The sequence below is a fragment of the Anas platyrhynchos genome, chromosome 12 (genome assembly GCF_047663525.1).
Source record: "Anas platyrhynchos isolate ZD024472 breed Pekin duck chromosome 12, IASCAAS_PekinDuck_T2T, whole genome shotgun sequence".
Classification (NCBI taxonomy): Eukaryota; Metazoa; Chordata; class Aves; order Anseriformes; family Anatidae; genus Anas; species Anas platyrhynchos.
In genome coordinates this window covers 12,447,169-12,460,010 of record NC_092598.1, presented here as the reverse complement: position 1 = coordinate 12,460,010, position 12,842 = coordinate 12,447,169, and the positions used below count along the sequence as shown (strand labels likewise).

The 12,842-nt window shown below is 42.8% G+C and overlaps 1 protein-coding gene across 11 annotated transcripts in view; it reads left to right on the top strand.

Moving 5' to 3' along the window:
• CNOT1 (CCR4-NOT transcription complex subunit 1) overlaps positions 1 to 12,220 on the top strand; it is a 58,396-nt gene extending 46,176 nt beyond the window's left edge. For 6 of the 11 annotated variants that reach the window (XM_072044010.1, XM_005025668.6, XM_005025669.6 and 3 more), the window contains exons 36-49: positions 509 to 651; positions 1,228 to 1,336; positions 1,436 to 1,605; positions 2,335 to 2,566; positions 4,630 to 4,878; positions 5,550 to 5,713; positions 5,993 to 6,110; positions 6,584 to 6,685; positions 6,970 to 7,143; positions 8,432 to 8,581; positions 9,635 to 9,815; positions 10,189 to 10,321; positions 10,407 to 10,541; positions 11,126 to 12,220. In XM_072044010.1, coding sequence (XP_071900111.1) covers positions 509 to 651; positions 1,228 to 1,336; positions 1,436 to 1,605; positions 2,335 to 2,566; positions 4,630 to 4,878; positions 5,550 to 5,713; positions 5,993 to 6,110; positions 6,584 to 6,685; positions 6,970 to 7,143; positions 8,432 to 8,581; positions 9,635 to 9,815; positions 10,189 to 10,321; positions 10,407 to 10,541; positions 11,126 to 11,204 — 2,139 coding nt within the window. In that variant the 3' untranslated portion in view covers positions 11,205 to 12,220. Of the gene's footprint in view, positions 1 to 508; positions 652 to 1,227; positions 1,337 to 1,435; positions 1,606 to 2,334; positions 2,588 to 4,629; positions 4,879 to 5,549; positions 5,714 to 5,992; positions 6,111 to 6,583; positions 6,686 to 6,969; positions 7,144 to 8,431; positions 8,582 to 9,634; positions 9,816 to 10,188; positions 10,322 to 10,406; positions 10,542 to 11,125 lie in introns of all 11 variants that reach the window. The other 5 variants (XM_027466698.3, XM_072044008.1, XM_027466699.3 and 2 more) reach the window with 1 other exon arrangement.
• The last annotated feature ends 622 nt before the right edge of the window (positions 12,221 to 12,842 follow it).

Genomic DNA, 12,842 nt, shown 5'->3' with positions numbered 1-12,842 from the left:
TTCAAATAGGTACCAACACTAAGACTTGGACAGAGATGAATTTGCTTTCCCCTGTAAAGGACTTCCATTTCATATAGATTACCACAGGTGCATCAGAGCGCTGCAGCTCTTTGTCTAAAGAATCTGGAAGGAGTCCTCTGTCAAGTTCTGCATGTCCTCTTTCATGTGGCTTTCCGTGAGCCATGTGTAGAACAGCTTTGACTTTGACTCGCAGAAGCTGCAGCACAAACTGATGTGGTTTTTTGTACTGCTTGAGTGCGTATATAAAGCCAGGGGGTGATAGGGAGACCGTGGGCTTGTTTGTGGTAGGACAGCCATGTACAGGGAACGTGGAGATGCCACAACAGCTGGTAAAATCTCAGTTTTATTAGCAGGGTCAGTGCAATGACTAAACTAGCTTTTTACGTAACTGCCGAATCTTCTGGGGGTAGTTGCTGCTGATCTGGTTTGCGTAAGATTTGGAAGCGGACTTGGTTTTTCCTCTGCTAACAGGTTGCATCTGTTCTAGGCTGTAGAGGGCTTACTGGATGCCACCAGCGGGGCAGATGCTGACCTCCTGCTGCGCTACCGTGAGTGTCATCTGCTTGTGCTGAAGGCTCTGCAGGACGGTCGTGCATATGGATCTCCGTGGTGTAATAAACAGATTACTAGGTCAGTTATGAGACAACATCAATAGATGTAGCTTTCCTCATCTTTTGGGAGTTACTGTATTATTTTTGAATCACTTGTTAATATTTTGCACTGATGCAGCTCAGACAGAAAAGTAATCTGTTTAATGTTAAAAGTAATGAGAGGTCTTGTTAATGCAGCTTCCTCCTCGAACATGACAGGAATCTTTCATAGGGTGAAGCATTAGAGGTGCTCTGTTTTTTCCTCATTTTATACAGAACCTCTCTACATGTGGTCACAAACTAGATGACATGGTGTATGCCCGCAGCAGAAGCACTAGTGCTTTAGAAGCTGTGCCACTTTGCGCTCAGAAGAAAAGCTTCTTACACTGAATAGACTGAAGCTCTGGGAGAGCTGTTCTGGCCAGTAGTGCAGGGCAGCAAGTGCTTGAGACTTGACTGTTGGTGAACTGAAATGTTACATTAAATAATCCTCCAGAAGAGGCTTCTTTTGGAGCTGAGTAGTGGATTGTGGAGATTCTCTAGTGTTAGATTTGAGTTGCTTCACTTAAACTCTGTAGTTTGAGTACACTTGTGAAAAGATGTCAAATTCTTCCAGGTGCCTGATTGAATGCAGGGATGAGTACAAGTACAACGTGGAAGCTGTGGAGCTGCTAATCCGCAATCACCTTGTTAACATGCAGCAGTACGATCTTCACTTGGCTCAGGTAAAGAGAACGTGCATTCTTGGAGGGGAAGAGTTACGGTCACTTCTTCCTAAGACTTGTGGTTGAACTTCAGCCTTAATGCCTTTTTCTTTCTGGCAGTCAATGGAGAACGGCTTGAACTACATGGCTGTGGCGTTCGCCATGCAGTTAGTAAAGATCCTGTTGGTGGATGAGAGAAGTGTCGCGCATGTTACGGAGGCAGACCTGTTCCACACGATCGAGACACTTATGAGGATTAATGCTCATTCCAGAGGAAACGCCCCAGAAGGGTGAGATTGAAATACTGTGCAATATATTACTTATCTTGTATGCTCACTTATGGTTTGAAATGTTATCTAGATAATGTCTTGTATCATTAAATCATACAGCTTTAAACTTCCTCTGTGGCTGCAGTCTACTGTTAGCTGAAATGGTTTTGTTGCTCTAATGACATGCTAATGTAATTGCTCAGATTTTTTGTCAAAATAGAGGCTGCTGAATGCTTGCACAGGAAAATTTCTGTGCACTGTGCTCCAAAGTACCATGGTACTGTGAGAAACTTGCTTGAATTCCTGCTTTATTTCAAATTCAGGCAATATTGTGTTATCTTTTAAAATTTTTAATTTCTTTGTTTATCTGTTGATCACAAGCAATTCATCAAATTGGATAATCTTTTTGGTTTCTTCAGACAGAGCCTACAAAGGAAACATCCACTGATCTCACATGACAAACGTTCCACATAGGATATGGAAACACAACTCCAGTGTATTGCTTTTATTTTTTTTTTTTTTTTCAGAGCTTGCATGACTTCAGTGTTTTGTCTTTCCTCATAAATGTCTGCTTTCAGGACGTAGTCTACTGTTCCAGTGAGGACTGGAAGATCAAAAAAAAAAAAAGGCTCTATGTTTGTGGAATTTGCTTTCATTTAACCATACTTGACTGAGCTTTCTGTTCTTGTACCCTCTCAGGACAGGGAGAAAGAATTCTAACCCAGCTCTTGCTCTGGTCTGTTGCATTAGATTACCCCAGCTGATGGAAGTGGTCCGATCAAATTATGAAGCCATGATTGACCGTGCTCACGGAGGTCCCAATTTCATGATGCATTCTGGAATTTCCCAAGCCTCTGAGTATGATGATCCGCCAGGTCTGAGGGAGAAGGCAGAATACTTGCTGAGGGAGTGGGTGAACCTCTACCATTCGGCTGCAGCGGGCCGCGACAGTACCAAAGCGTTCTCTGCGTTTGTTGGACAGGTAGAGCTTTTGGAAAGAAAGGTGCTTTTTATTCAACATAAGTAGGGTGTGATGCCCTCCGTTTTAAAGCAGTGTAATAACCAATGCTAGACATCCTTTTGAAACTGACTATCAAAGTTCTGTCTTCCTTTGAAGTTCTGTAGAAACCCTTCAGCAGATAAGGTTCTTCTTTAGGTACTCTGGCAACGAGCTGTCAGTTCAAACCATAAATACTGGGATAAGTCACGTAGGATAAAGAATTCAAGTGAGGTAGCTGTTGGCAGCAGTTCTTACATGCTCTGTGTAATGAAGCTTGTCTAATGTTGCTCCTTATAAGTAAGAATAAAAGCTCTTGATGGCCTACAGACGTAAATCACTAGTAGAGATGCAAGTGAGTTGTTTCAGCCCATGTGAACAAGGGGAATACTTTATCTAACTGGAGTCATTGGAGAGGAGAAACTTGAAATTTCATTAGCTGGAGTGGCACCTAAATTTAAACAGCCAGCCCCTCCAGCATTTTTGCTCCAGATCATCTTAACAGAACAGCACACACCTACCATCCAGGTGTGACTGAGAAGAGATGCGCTCAGTAAACCAGCACGTAGGGTAACAAACTACCTTCAGTCATCTTCCCAAAAACATGTTCCTAGCAGCTCCTTGATTGCAGCTGCAAGGAAGCACCCAATTTGTTCTATTTTTATTTGGTTCTGTTGTAAATTTTGGTGCTACTACCACAGAAATACCAGATTTTGCCAACAATCTGTATAGTTCAAGCTATGTAGTATGCATAAAGATCTTGACTGATGCAATGATTGCTTTTTTTGCTTAGTTTCCTTGTGCGCTGGCTTGTAGCCACCTTTCTGTTGGTCTGATTCCTCCTGCATAGCATCTTTTCTAAATGTTTTTAATGGATCCTGTGTTATTACTGGCTTCTTAAATTTTTCCTCTGTTAGGTCCTAGGTCCCATTTCATTTTTACCTGTTTCTGTACCATAAAGTATGCTCAAACTATACTTCAATATAGTATAGTCATAATACTCAGTGCACTTTTGCCCTGCTTCACTCTTCTGCCATATTTGTCTGCTTCCCTTCTGTAAGTTTAACCAAAATATATGAAACTGCAGTATTTATAATGTTTTTCCTTGCAGGTGACAGATGTGTGTTTTAAAGAAGTGTTTTGTAATAACTGCATTAAACGAAGTTTTATTACTGGACATAAATGACTTAACACCTCTTAGAGGAGCCAGATTGCTTTCTTTCCATTAGCTCTTAGGGCAAGAAGGAGCATACAGCTTTCAAGGCAAATATATGAATTGCCTTTTATTAATTAAAAAAAAAAAGCTTCCCCAGAAATATTAGAAATTCTCTGATTGTGCTGTTCATATAGCTTCATGTTTGTGCAGTAGGAGTTCGGAAGCGAGATGCTTTACACAAAACCCGGAGGCTTCCTGTAGTTCAGTTTTGGTTTAATTTTGATGGCTTTAATGCTGTGGGTAACAGGTCTCTTTTGATGTGTATTATTAAAAAACAATCCCTGAAAAAGGGCCAAAAAAAAAAGCGACCATACCCAGCCATTCTCTTCATGTTATATAAGGAAAGCTTGTTATCCAGATGCAGTTAGCTCCTCCAGAGTGTTGCTACCTGACAGCACGATGGTTACTGAGCAGCTAGCCAAAGTCTGCCCTTCCCACAGCTTGTTACCTCTGCGTAGGCTCCTCGAGGCCTGGCCGACCAAACTGCTGCTGCCTCGTACCTGCTTCGTGCAAGGTTGAGTGCTGGTAGCAGAACTGATACTGAAGCAGGCTTCTCAGCTCTGCTGCTGAGGGAAAAGATTTAGGATCAAAAGAGTATTTGGGAGTAAATGTCTCTGCTAGAGTTGTGGTGCCACCACCAAGTTGTGTTGAAAACCTTCAGCTTGGGGAAGAGTAGTGGAGATGGCTCGCTACTTACTTAGCACATGAGAGCGTGGTAAAAATTAATTATCCGGGTAAGGTGGGTGTCATGTCAAGCATTTGTTGTTTGAAATAATTTGTAAAATGAATTTGTTGCATTTATGGTTCTGAGGGTTTTTCCTTTCCCTGATAGATGCACCAGCAAGGAATCCTGAAAACGGATGACCTGATCACCCGCTTTTTCCGTCTTTGTACTGAAATGTGTGTTGAAATCAGCTATCGTGCTCAGGCTGAGCAACAGCACAACCCTGCTGCCAACCCCACTATGATTCGAGCCAAGTGCTACCACAATCTGGATGCCTTTGTGCGACTTATTGCACTGCTGGTGAAGCACTCTGGAGAGGCAACCAACACCGTTACAAAGATCAACCTCCTGAACAAGGTTGTGAACCGTTTTTGTTGTCCTTGCAGTTAAAATGCATAATGGTGTTTGCCTTTGCTGATGGAAGTGTAGACTTAACATGGGCTACTGATAAAATACCAGATGAGGACTTGTATGTGTTGGTTACTGAACTGATAAATGGGGTGGAATATTGGGATGCCAAGTTGCTTTCTCATTCACAAAGATTTCTATCAAACCTGAAAGTCACCTTTGTACTTTGAAATGGAAAAGTCAGCTACTGAGGTCTTGAGCTGATGTTCTGAGCCATTAGGAAGTGTGGTTTGATGTTGGTAATTTCCTGGATCCTGCCTTTTTTATTTTATTTTTGAGGGCCTTCCCTATATACTTCTACACTATTTGGCTTATAGCTAGGTGGTCGTAGGTAGCAAAGACCTTTCAGCAGTGCTCAATCAATTGCTGTGATCTACACAACAGCACCGTATAGTGCTTGGGGGCTGTTGATATGGACTGTAGTATTAACTTGGAACTGGAATTTGTGCTTTTTATTAGAACTGATTTCTTCTGATGGTTAAAGCATTTCATAGAATCATAGAATATCCTGAGTTGGAAGGGACCCTTAAGGATCATCAAGTCCAACTCTTGAGCATTTGTGTGACATGACCCAAAAAGTAATTCTTGCCATTGCCACTGAAATATGTTGATCTCTTCAGGTCCTTGGTATTGTGGTGGGAGTTCTTCTGCAAGACCACGATGTTCGGCAGAGTGAGTTTCAGCAGCTTCCTTACCATCGCATCTTCATCATGTTGCTGTTGGAATTAAATGCTCCTGAGCATGTGCTGGAAACCATCAACTTCCAGACACTCACAGCTTTCTGGTACGTATTTGAGAGTGGCCAGAGTGCTCATTTTTTCCTGGTAGGGTGAAGATTTTTCACCTGAAGGCTGATCTTGACTGTTCCTTTGTGGTGGCTTAATCACATTCAGAATAACTGGTTCTCCTATAGACTGTCCACTTGCTTGTTTTTAAGGAAAATCACTGGTAAAACCAAGATGCTAAAATGCCTTGCTTTTAGGGCTGTGTTTGTTTTCTCTCAATGTTATGAAAAGCAATCTTATTGCTGTGCACTTCTAACCTGCTCTAACTTTTCTTTCAGTAACACATTTCACATCCTGAGGCCTACAAAAGCTCCAGGTTTTGTTTATGCCTGGCTGGAACTGATCTCCCACCGGATATTTATTGCAAGAATGCTGGCACATACACCACAGCAGAAGGTGTGGCTGCAGTTTATCTTTTCTGAATTAAAAAGCTCACGCAGAAGGATGCCTATCTGGTGTGATGCTGTTTCACATCTCTTGAAGTGCACTAGCATGGCTGTTCTGTTTTTGTTGTCTTCCACATTCACAGTAACCTAACTGCATGGAGGAGAGGTTGTATGTCAATAAAGTATTGAGTAGAGGGTGATTGGAATTTAATAAACGTGACTGTCAGGTCTGGAAGAGCTCTGTAGTCTAGACTGCATACTGTCATCTCAGTATGATGTGTTGAGTGTTTGGGAAGCACCCATAGCATGTTGCGTGCAGCTGAGCTCCTTGAAATGAGCAGTGCTGTTGTCACTGATAGAACTAGCACTAGGACTTAACTTGGGGTCCAGGCTGATATGAACACCAACCTAATTATGGCTTTGAGCTTAAAAATGGTTGTTCTTTGTTGCACATTTACTACCTGCTGTTTTTTTTCTTGACAGGGTTGGCCTATGTATGCCCAGTTACTGATCGATCTTTTCAAGTACTTGGCTCCTTTCCTTAGAAACGTGGAACTCACCAAACCTATGCAAATTCTTTACAAGGTAAAAAATATATATCAGCTAATAGATGCTATTTCCAACCAAAGTCTGAAAACAGAGTTGAATTGGAATGGAAAACATACTCTGCTAGCAAAATAGCATTTACTGTTCTTTCATGGAGTATTTCTTAGTTAAATACAGATCTGTCATGGGACAGAAACAGGCTACCTGCCTAGATTGGTGTCTTTCTGTTAATGTTAACTGTATGACACAGATGATTTTGCAAGCTCTTGGGCAGTTTCAGCAATTAGGAACCTCTTTTATAGCCACTCTATTTGGTTTTGCAGGGCACTCTGCGTGTGTTGCTGGTCTTGTTGCATGATTTCCCAGAATTTCTTTGTGACTACCACTATGGGTTCTGTGATGTGATCCCACCCAACTGTATTCAGCTAAGGAATCTGATCCTGAGTGCCTTCCCACGGAACATGAGGCTTCCAGACCCTTTCACCCCCAATCTAAAGGTAGGATTTATTTTCATGAGGTTAGTAACGGGAAACTTTTATGCTCCAAATTCTTTTTATCCAGTTATTTTGGCACAGGCTGTGAACACTTCTTTTAACAGTTTAACTGATACTTGAATTAATGCAGCCATTCGCAATGTAAGCCACATAGCAGCTGGCAGAAATGCATTTTTTAAAGCACGTAGGTTTCAGTTATGTTTGTAATGCTCAATGTTTTACAGTTTCCATGCAGAGGCGGATGCAGCCCTCATCCTGTAGAACAGTGGTACGAAACTTGTTGCAGTTGGAAGCATAAAGCCTCCCTCTGCTGGCTTGGCTTCACTCGTAACAGAAGATACTTAACTTTTCTGCAAAATCTGTGCAGATTCAGCCTGAGAAGTGTATCAATGAGAACCAAGCTTTTGTATGGAAGACGGGGGGGGCTTTTCCTTTTCTGAAGGGAGACTGACTCCATGCCCCTAGGTCTGACTTGGCATGTGGTCTTGGAGCTAGGGCATCTTTATCATTTCACCATCTCGTTTGTCACTGGAAAACAGACTACTTAAGCAGTCTTTGCAGCTTTGTTTGAAAGTCCAGCTTATAGTTCTTGTCTCAGTTCTGTTCAGCATGTGTTGAAGAGTTCATGCTCTGCAGGATGTGGGGGGGCTGTAGTTCAGTTCAGTAATTGTTAAAGAGTTACTGTGTCCAAGCACTAATCAGAAGTACTTTTTAATGAGAAACAGATGCTGTCATATCTTAAAATAATGAGATAAAATACTGTTCTGAAGCAAGCCTCTTGCATAATGAGGAGAGATTTTGAGAAGTGTTAATGCAATTAAATGTTTGGGCGTACGCCAGTCTCCCAATCATGGAATGATTGTGGCAGCATGAACTTTCTCACACTGCTTTGAAATTGCCCGGTTTTTTGTCTTTGAGTGATGCAGGCTAATGGGAGCAAAGCAGGAACACTCCTTCAGCTAGCTCTTGCTGAGACTGAAGGTGGCTCTTCCTGACCAACAGGGTTGTTTTGTACTTTTTTCAACTACCAAACCGCCTTGAGTGTAGATGAGGGAGACTTGAAAGGCAGTGACTGAACACCCCCGTGGCCTTCCCGCTTGAATTCTTCAGTCTTCCACTCTCTCTTCCCATATAGTCATCTAATAAGCTTGCTTATAGTGAGGTTATCTAAAGCTCCTGCTCATAGGAAAAAGCTATCACCAGCAGTAGCTGATGTAATAGCACTTATGTGCTATAATTTGTTCCTTTACAAATTGTTTATGCTTCAGCTGACTGGCTTTTCTCTTAACAGGTGGACATGTTAAGTGAAATTAATATTGCTCCACGAATACTCACCAATTTCACTGGAGTGATGCCGCCACAGTTCAAGAAAGATTTGGATTCCTATCTCAAAACCCGTTCTCCAGTTACTTTTCTGTCTGACTTGCGCAGCAACTTACAAGTGAGTGTCTTGGTTCTGAGGATGCTGGATTTAATGAGTAGTGTGAGACAAATGATCTCGTTGGCTGAGTCACCTTCCTTCCTTGCAGGGATTATGTCAGTGTGTAGCAAGCATGCGTTCCAAACAGTAGAAAAGCCTCTGAAAATGCCATTCACCGAGTATTTCTTTCCCCAGCCTCCCAGCAAGGTTAAGTCAGTTAAGCAGTTTCATCAAGGGGCAACTTAAGAAAACAGGAGTGTTGACTTTAGGAACCCTAAAATGATCTAATTTAAGAGAAGTTGGTTTTATCTCTGTGAGCTGCCAAATGCTTATAGTGAGGTTATCTAAAGCTCTGACTGTTCTGCCTGCTGTGTTTCTAGTGCACAACCTCGCAAATCTTAGAGAAGAATTTAGTCAGAGTTGATTGTATCAAGCTTGCTTTTGTCCCCTACCACTGAGTGATAAAGAATTCTGTGGCTTGCATCACATGATTCCAGAGCTGTTTACACAGGCATTGTCTGATATTCAGCTTTCTTTAACTCAATTGCAGTCTGGTTTAGAAACTAATTAAATTCTTACTCCAAGTGGTCATTAGTCCTTGAAGTCTGTGGATCTGCATGATAATGCTTTGGGGGTGCAGAAAAGACAAATTAGCTGAAGCCTAGCTCAGAGCTTTTAGCCAACTCCATGCATTTAACACATCACGAGGTATGGCTTACAACAGAATTCAGGAATGAGGTCAGACTTCCTTAGAAAATTACTTCAATTCACACAAGCAGTGTGTATCTGAGGCAGTCTGTGGCACGGCTAGTGAATTCAGATTGCCTTCCCCCAAATCTTTTTCTTCCAAGTAGGGAGTGCAAAAATTCTATGTCAAGTCTGTCAACACTTGGGCGCTTTTGAATGTATAACCGCTGTATTGCAAAAGGGAAAATGCCAGATTGAATTTGTGGGCATCTGACTATGTTGTCTTCTGTATAGCCAGGATAGTCTGGGTGCTGTTGTTGTACATGCTGTACCGTGGGTTACTGAAGGAACATAAAACGTTAATGCTTTTTGTATCTTTCCTATTAGGTATCAAATGAACCTGGCAACCGCTACAACATCCAGCTGATTAATGCACTGGTGCTCTACGTAGGTACTCAAGCTATTGCGCACATCCACAACAAAGGCAGCACACCGTCCATGAGCACCATTACCCACTCAGCGCACATGGACATCTTCCAGAATTTGGCTGTAGACCTGGACACTGAAGGTGAGCTGGGAATACTTGTAGTTAATGTCATTTCTAATTTAACAGCGGCTTGTTTGAGCTGTGGGAAACGCTGAAGATTTCATATAGCTGCTTGTGGATTCACAGTAAGTAGTGCTACATTAGAACACTGAACTCTGAATATGAGAGCAACATTAAAGCCAAATGTTGAAAGTGTGCAAGAGAATGAGAGAACAAAGAGGAATGGAATTCTTACTGCCCCACCAGTGCAGGTTGATAGTGTTCTTTAGTTGTTCTTGTTTCTTGAACCTGTATAGAGCAGGCTCAGAAACCTTAACCTTAAGCCCGTGAGTTGTTTTAGTGTGTGTGTGGTGTGTAAGCAAAACCACTGATAGTTGCTGTTCCTCCTCTGCAGGTCGGTACCTCTTCTTGAATGCAATCGCCAACCAGCTGCGATATCCCAACAGTCACACCCACTACTTCAGTTGCACCATGCTTTACCTGTTTGCAGAGGCCAACACTGAGGCTATCCAGGAGCAGATCACTAGGTGAGAGGGAATTCAGCTTCCCGCTTTCCTTCCTTGTGTATTTCAGTTCTGTCTTGGTCTAACTGTTCTTGTTTTTGGATTCCAGGGTTCTCTTGGAACGACTGATTGTAAATAGGCCTCATCCCTGGGGTCTCCTTATTACTTTCATTGAGCTGATAAAAAATCCAGCGTTTAAATTCTGGAACCACGAATTTGTTCACTGTGCTCCAGAAATTGAGAAGTGAGTATAACTTAACAACAAAACGACTAGAACAATATATCTGAAGCAGGGGTTGAGCTGTACCTTGAGCTTCTGATGCTTTGTAGTGGAAGCACCCTTTGCTGCTGTAATAGGAGGAAACACAACCTGAGAGCAGAATGTAAAGGGATTACTGGAAGTCAAGAGCAGGCTACTGTGAGATGCCTAAGTTTTTCTTGTCTTGTGTGTGTGGAAGTTTGTTCCACAGTGAATTTTTAGCTTGCAAAGGGAGGAGACATTGGAGATGCTTTTAAAAGATTGTGGAACTGGGAACAGGGCTGCCGCCAGCCTCAGTACAGAGGGTTCAGAGCAGCCTGCTCTATAATGCCAGCACTGTTCAAACACTGTTCCTCTGTATCCTAATGGGGATTGAGCTGAGAGCATTGCATTTCTGTGATGTAGCAGCACTCTAGATCAGATCCTGGCCTCTTAGCCCAGCTCAGGGCTTGCTAATTCACATGCAGTGTGAGTTTGTGCACCTATGATGGCGATGGACGTGGCAGCGTGTCAGATTGCAGGGACAAATACCCTTCAGGCACCTAATGATGCTCTGCTTCCGTGCTCAGGTTGTTCCAGTCGGTTGCACAGTGCTGCATGGGGCAGAAGCAGGCCCAGCAAGTGATGGAAGGGACGGGTGCCAGTTAGGTGAGCTGCATCTCGTGCGGTAAGCGTGCCGGCCTGGAGGTCCCCGTCCCATCGACCGACAGAAGAATCTGTAAGGCTCTTCCCGACCTTCCCAGCTCCCTCGATTGGGTTACATGCAACAGATCCTGGGTGAAAGTCTGTGTGGGCACGTTCCAAAGTTTGAAACAAGTTTTTTGACTTTTGGCCAAAATTCAGAAGATGCTGTGAATATCATTTTGAACTAGTGTAAATACAAGGAACAGAAACATTTGTCTGGACTTTTGGGTTTGTGCAAATTGTGTAAAAGGCAGGTGGGTAACTGGTGCCTGTCCAGCTTGTAATAAAGGGGCAGCTGCTGATGCCAAGCACTTGTCTGGGGCAGACCTCCTTGTCCTGACATTCCCAGACTCCCAAAGAATATTGAAAAGCCAGTTATATTATTATGTAACTTATTTTTTCTTTATGTGGATGGGGGACCTTTAAATCACTAAGTTGTTTTACAAAAAAAAAAGGTGGATACGTTTGGAATATGGGAATATTATGGAGTTAGGGGGAAGGGTGAGGGAGGGATTTGAGGTTCAGCTTTTCTTTTCCCCCCCACCCCATCAAATGCTGACAGACAGCAAGTGGTGTGGCAGTCAGAGAACACCTCCTTTCTGTTGAAGACACACCTCAGGCCCTTTGGGAGAGGGTCAGCTGTTTTTAGTAAAGAAACCAGAGACCAGGCCTATAGCTTTTTTTTTTTTTTCCTCCTGACACTTGTAAATTTTGGAGGGGGGGGAATAAATCTAGACCTTTCCCTACCCTGTGACCACACAGTATAAGTTTGTTTAAAAAAAAAGAAAAAAACACGCAAAAAAAAAAACAAAAGCAAAGAAAAAAAGGACCAATACAGCCCATTTTGTAAGGATTTTGAATGTTTTGTAAAGTATTGGTCCATGTGTTGTATTTTGTAGCCTTTCTAGTTCTTGGGCTTTAGTTCTCCCACTTCTTGTATGTATGCATACTGTAGTTACACATTAAAGTCATGACATGCAGCACGTGCCCCTGTGCTTATTCTCTCCAGTTCCATCCTACCTGGCCAGTTGATGTCTTTCAAAGTCTGTTTCCACCCATCCAAAATTTGCAACTTCCCAGAGTATTTTGGGCAGTGCCTAGCAAGAGTAACTAACTGGGTTTGCTTCTAGGATCGAGGCGAGAGGGAAAATGTTACGCGTAGACAGGGCCTCGTTTTGAAGTGCAAAAGGGAAGGGCACAGGAGCTGTGTGGAAATGGAGACGCCGTAGTTGTGAGTTCATGAGTTCATCTCTGACAAAGTTGGGCTGGAAAGGAGACTGCAGTGGAGGGACACAGAGCGAAGGTAGCACACCAGCTTAGTTTCTAATTATTTGCTCACTGATAAGATGCTTCTTTCAGCAGGCATATGTGCAAGCTTGCTAGTTTAGCTCGCTCAACCTGTAAGAATAGGTAGCTTTAGCACTGCTAATGCTCTGCTAATGTTCCCTGTAGCCTGTACCATACAACCTAGCAGATACTAGGAAAAGGGATTCATTGCTTCCTTCTTTACATGGGCAGAGAGGTCAGGATTCCCTGCTGAGCTTTAAGGGATTCTCCCTGTCTGTGCTTTTGCTGCACCCAGAGAAAATGAGATCCAAGGGA